General features: G+C 29.8%; 1 protein-coding gene across 1 annotated transcript; it reads left to right on the top strand.

Annotated features, from left to right (window-relative positions):
- Positions 2,905-6,339, top strand: LOC107637729 (ribonucleoside-diphosphate reductase small chain A). Its single transcript, XM_016341084.2, has 9 exons — positions 2,905-3,319; positions 3,716-3,876; positions 4,193-4,241; positions 4,323-4,449; positions 5,006-5,071; positions 5,185-5,301; positions 5,437-5,599; positions 5,718-5,788; positions 5,903-6,339. The coding sequence occupies exons 1-9, from the start codon at positions 3,151-3,153 to the stop codon at positions 6,015-6,017; spliced, it is 1,038 nt and encodes a 345-aa protein (XP_016196570.1). The 5' UTR covers positions 2,905-3,150; the 3' UTR covers positions 6,018-6,339.

Genomic DNA, 6,463 nt, shown 5'->3' with positions numbered 1-6,463 from the left:
GACCATAATTTTGGTGTCCAATTTCTTTGGACTATATTAACCCTACAATAAACTATTTCATAAATCAAATTATAAGGACAAAATAGACATAAAATTTTTTTTGAAAAATCCAATAACTTTCCACTAAAATGAAAACAGTTTTGTTACTTCTATAACTATAATAACACATGCCTTTTTAATTTATTCCCAACTTTTGACTATAACAATATATAAATCCAATACAGAGAGTTGACCATAACTTTGGTGTCCAATTTTTTTGGACTATATTAACCTTACAATAAACTATTTCATAAAGCAAATTATAAGGACAAAATAGACATAAATTTTTTTTGAAAAATCCAATAACTTCCTACTAAAATGAAAACAGTTTTGTTACTTCTATAACTATAATAGCACATCTTCCATTGCCTCCATCCACTGCAGTTTGGTTTTTACTTTTCTATATTTTTCTTTCTGTTCTGTTATTCTCCTTTTTTCAACACTCTCGCCTCCATCCTCTTCCATTGTCTTTCTGTAGTTGCAAATTTCCTTCGATTTGGCAGTTATTACTTTTACTTGTAACATTCACTTATATCTCTTCTTCTCTTTAATTTACTTATCTAATCTGTATTTTCAGTCATTTCTCTGCCTTTTTAATTTATTCCCAACTTTTGACATATGAAAATAGTACTATATCTCCTTTTGTTTTTATCAATTTAATGTAAAAAGAAATAATTTGTTTAGTCTTATCAATTTGATGCAGAAAGAAAATCATTTCTTTTTATTTGATATCTGTTTTTATATTTTTTTATATGCCTTTGACTATCAATGAATGAAAATTTCATAAATATTTTGTTATTTTTTTTAATTGCTTTGCAATAATCTTTTTTTAATTTTCTAAAATATTGATTATGTAGAGTATTATATTCAAAATTTGAATACATAAATATTTACTTTGAAACTAAATTAAATTATTAATTTTGTCTACTACAATATTATTTATTTTGTATATTGGCTAAGTTATTTGATTGGCATATATATAGGACGCAAGAAAGTTCACACTTATCAAAGATTTGTTCAAAACATTAATATGTTAATTTCCTAAACTATCTAAGTACTGGATTTGATATTTAGTTATATAGAGTAGTATGTTTGACATTTATTAATTTCCTAAATTGTATTTCAAGAAAATTAATTAATTTAATATTATTCATTTGTCACATAATTAACATATAAAAGATAAAAAAAACCTACACCTACCAATGGTAGAATGAAAAATTCTCACACATATTTTGTTAATTTCTTTTTTTATTTGTAATCTATTTTACATTGGATAATATTATTTTTTATTGATGAGTATATTATGTGAGAATTAATAAGAAGCATACTAAAACCATAAATCTAAAAATTTTCTATCTCTCTTTATATAGTGTTTCACTTTAAGTAACTATTTTAAATGGATAGTATTCAAATGACAAGCAAAATAATAAAAAGATTTGCTTTAGATTATAAAAATTAATCTCATCCTTATAATACAGTGGCATTATTTCAAAACATGTAAAATAAAATAATAAAATACACTTTAATTAATATGCACAATAAAATAAATGTGAAACTTAAATAGTAGCAGTCAAACATGAATAGCAATGATTACCTTTTGTCCTAAGGTACTATATTAAATTGCAACTTAATTTTTAATTATTAATTAAAAAACATACAATTATGTATTATTTTTTATTATTTTAGTTAAAAATAACATATTTTGAGATTATTTTTTTGGGATTACTGACATCAAATTTTGATAATTTGAAAAGAAAATTTAAATGCTTTATGTCTTACTTCTTTTAACAAAACTTCAACAACTCATAAAAATTAATAGAATAGATGATTATAAATCAAAGTGATAGACAAGATTAAAAGTTGCGATAATAATACTTGGTGATAATTAATTACGGTCGGGTTAAGAGAAGGTGGAAGGAGAAGAAAAAAAAGAAAAAGAAGAACAAGGTAATATAATAATGACGATGAGACAATTACAAGTATGTGTATAGAGAATAATAGTAGGAGAAAGAATATTGTTTGATATAGTAAGGGGATATAATAAAAATATAAATTAATAATTTTAAAAAATAACAAAGTTAAAGATAATTTATAAGATTAAATATAAAATAAAAAAATTAAAATATTTTTTATCAATTAGAATTATGCACGAAGATAAATAGTGTTTTAAATATAAATTTTTATCTTAGCTTCAAATTAAATACTATTAAAAATAAATAACTAAACTTAATAAATAGTAAATTTGTAAAAAATATTTCTAAATTTTAATTTTGATTATGTTACACATAATAACAACATAATAAATTTGTTTAATATCTTATTTAATTTAAATTTATAAATTTATACATTCTAAAAGTTAATTTGATAATTTGGGTAAAAATTTTAAATGCTTTATGTCTTACTTCTTTTAACGAAATTTCAACAACTCATAAATGTTAACAGAATAGATGATTATAAATCAAAGTAATAGACAAGATTAAAAGTTGCGATAATAATACTTGGTGATAATTAATTACGATCGGGTGACAAGAAGGTGGAAGGAGAAGGAAAAAATGAGAAAAGAGAACAAAAAAATATAATAATGGCGATGAGACAATGACAAGTATGTGTTTAGAGAATAATAGTAAGAGAAAGAATAGTGTTTAATATAGTAAGAGGATATAATAAAAATATAAATTAATAATTTTAAAAAATTAATGAAATTAAAGAAAATTTAAAAAACTTATCACAGATAATTCAGTAAAAATTTTATTATTCATGGTAATTTTTTTAAAAAACATATTATGGGAAAAAACAAAAGAAATGAAAATGAAAGGGTAGCTGGGTAGGGTAGGGTAACAAATTGGAAGAAATGAGAGGCTCAGAAAGGTAAACGTCGTCGTATTAGGTGATGAGCAGAGGAGAACAAAAAAGTATAAAGATGGATGAAAAGGAACAAAACTGAAAGTAGCAATCATAGTTCACAGATTATAGGTAGTGTTCTGTTCCTATTCCATTCCATGCCTAGTAGCTAGTACCCTTCCTTCGCGTTAGTTACGGTCATACAGATATAAGGGTTTTTGTAGGGTTTACCCTCATATTATCCTTTCTTTTCTTCTCTTCTCTTCAACAATGGGGTCTTTGGATAACGTAGCCGACAAACCAACAAAACAGGAACAAGAACAAGAACAGGAACAGGAACCCATACTGAAGGAACAAACGCAGCGGTTTTGTATGTTCCCCATTCGGTACAAGCAACTCTGGGAGATGTATAAGAAGGCCGAAGCCAGTTTCTGGACCGGTCCGTACACTTTCTTCACCTTCTATTCCACTTCTTAACTTCATTTTCTTTGTTTTCCCTGCAATTCTTGTAGTAATGATTTCTCTCTTTGAACTTTTTTATTTCCCGTACACCGGTGATTGTAGTCTGGAAACTTTTACACATGGTGAATGGGGCTTATATTCTTACAAATTAGAGTAATCTCATTTCTTGCCTTGATTAATTTTGCGTTTACCTTTGGGACCAACAATACATGAGTAATTAGGTATTTTACATCGGCAAGAAGTTATCAATTTTCACATTTCACAACCAAATGGTCATCCAAAAGAATAAATATGATTGATTTATTATGCAATATGTTTCATACTATCTCCGGAATATGGTGTCTTCTTACATAGCTTGTAAATAATTTGACAGCCGAAGAGGTTGATCTGTCCTATGACGTGCAACATTGGGAAACTTTGTCGGATTCTGAGAAGCACTTCATAACTCATGTCCTAGCTTTTTTCGCTGCATCTGATGGAATTGTATTGGAGAATTTGGCCGCAAGGTTTCTGAATGATGTTCAGATTCCAGAGGTAATATTTTAAGTTTGTTGGATGGACTCTGCCCTTGAAGTTATGAAGAAGTTCTTGTTTGTGAATTGTGATTATCTGTTCAAATACTACTTTATGCTTTAGTTCTGATACTACTTTTTATGTAACATAACTTTTTCTTTCAATTTTTCATTTAATGTTCTTTGTTACGAAGGCTTTTTCGTTTATGTTTTTTCTTCTGAGAAACAAGAGGTAAGTAATGTCTTTTAACTATTTGTTCCTTGAATTATGATTCTCTTTTTTCTTTTGCTGCTGCCACTTCATTAGCATTTAACCATAAGAATATAATTATTGGCAGGCTCGGGCATTCTATGGGTTTCAAATAGCAATGGAAAATATTCATTCTGGTATAGATATGTACTTGATGTCTTCTTTTCTTCCTTAACATAATATCTACTTTCTGCCTGATATGAGGTTTGTTTTCACAGAGATGTACAGCTTGCTGTTGGAGACATATATTAAAGATTCAAAAGAGAAGCATAGACTATTCAATGCAATTGAAAATCTTCCTTGTGTTGCAAGGAAAGCAGCATGGGCAGTAAATTGGATTCATAGGTGATTTTTTATTTTCTTTGGTATTATTCATCATAGGTGAAAGTTAATCTAATTGCACTCTGAATAACATGACTGATACGGCTGTTAAGAGAATGAACCTGTTAAAACCGGGCCATGTCTAGAAAATTTGATTGGTCAATTGGTGAGCCTGTCAGGCCCAAATAGTGATTAAAGCCAGGTTTGTCAGACATGGTTGGTGCATTTGGGCCATTTCTTTTTTGCTGGTCTACTATACCATTGCCATTCATTGAGCCAGCAGAGGCTGGCCCGCACAACAAAAGGATGGGTCATGAATGTTTGAGCCAGAATAATTTCCTGGATTTTAGTCAACTTTCCTGCTTTTAGTTTTAAATTGAAAGATAAAAAAGAAATAGGAAAGGAAAGAATATAGTACTTCTTGTGCAGAATTGTTTGTTGTTAATGTCTTAATAGTCTTAGTAACTTCGGTACTTCTGTTATGTATTGTAGTTATGTGATCTTTGTTAGTTTTTTCTGTCTCTTCTAAGGGAACATAGAAATTGCTTTCTCCTAACTTGTTGCAATGCATGTGCCACAGTTCTCATTCATTTGCAGAGAGACTTGTTGCTTTTGCATGTGTTGAAGGGATATTTTTCTCTGGAAGGTAGTCACCTCAAGAAAAAGAAAAACTAATCAAGCTTCTTTAATGTGATTTATAATGGTCTTGTCCTACATTTCGCCTAATTTTTTTTTTCCGCTCTCTGGTTTTGCTTTCAGCTTCTGTGCTATATTCTGGCTTAAAAAGAGAGGATTAATGCCAGGTTTGACATTTTCAAATGAGCTAATATCTAGAGATGAGGGGCTTCATTGTGACTTTGCTTGCCTTCTGTACAGGTAATGCTGACTTTCTTCATTGATATTTCTATATAGAACAATGTATGTTATCTATTACTAGAATACATTTGATTTGGAGGATTGATAAGGCATTGGTGGGACATTGATTAGTCTGTTGACTTCAATTTTCTGCAGTTTGTTACGGAAGCAGCTAGATTCTGAAAAGGTTCATAAGCTTGTAGATGATGCTGTTGAAATCGAAACCGAGTTTGTGTGCGATGCCCTGCCTTGTGCATTGATTGGAATGAACTCAGAGCTCATGAGTCAGTACATAAAATTTGTTGCAGACAGGCTATTGGTATGATATACTAAAGTTTCAGTTTCACTTTGACTGGGTAAGATGGGAAGGGAAGTTGATTCTCTCCCCCACTTCCCTGTCCTAAGGTGGTTAATCGCTTTTCTTTTTGCCGTTTCAGGTTGCCTTGGGGTACGAGAAAAAGTACAATGTGGACAATCCCTTTGATTGGATGGAGTTTATTTCCCTGCAGTGAGTATTTAGTAGATATGGTTTCTTAATTCTTGCACTACTATTGCTTTAAGCTTTCCAGCTTTTCTTGGTTGATTGAGATGTTTATCTTAATTTTTTCACTTGATCGTGCAGAGGAAAGACTAACTTCTTTGAGAGAAGAGTGGGTGATTATCAGAAGGCATCTGTAATGTCAAGCCTCCAAGATAGTGGGAAGAACTTTGTTTTCAAGCTTGACGAGGACTTCTAATCATGCTTGTTCTGTTACTGCTTCAATTAGTAGGAAGATGTTGAATTGGGCATCAGAATTTTTTGTCGTTTTTTGAGCAACATTTTAGTCCACACATGCAAATTGTTCCTAGCGAGCTAGTTGGTAGGTCTACCTTAAATCAGGTCACTTGTATAATATGTTTAGTTCTATTGTTCAATGGAATGTAATATTTCTAGTGGTTGCAAACACGGCCATGAATACAGATATTCCTGGCTTCCATTGTTAACATGACTCTCTTAACTGGGAACGACAAATATACAAATTACTTTTTAGGATTTTATTAGATTTGTTTTTTTCTCTATAATTTTCTGGAAATGATCGGAGTTTATTGCATGTACACCAGAATAGCAGTTAGAATTTGATGTATATAGTTCTTTTGTCTATAAATAATACTTTTCTTTTGATAGTATTGTCTTCTAGTTTAC

The sequence above is a fragment of the Arachis ipaensis genome, chromosome B01 (assembly GCF_000816755.2).
Source record: "Arachis ipaensis cultivar K30076 chromosome B01, Araip1.1, whole genome shotgun sequence".
Taxonomy (NCBI): Eukaryota; Viridiplantae; Streptophyta; class Magnoliopsida; order Fabales; family Fabaceae; genus Arachis; species Arachis ipaensis.
The sequence above is the reverse complement of the archived record's forward strand: the minus strand, read 5'-3'. Positions and strand labels throughout refer to the sequence as shown.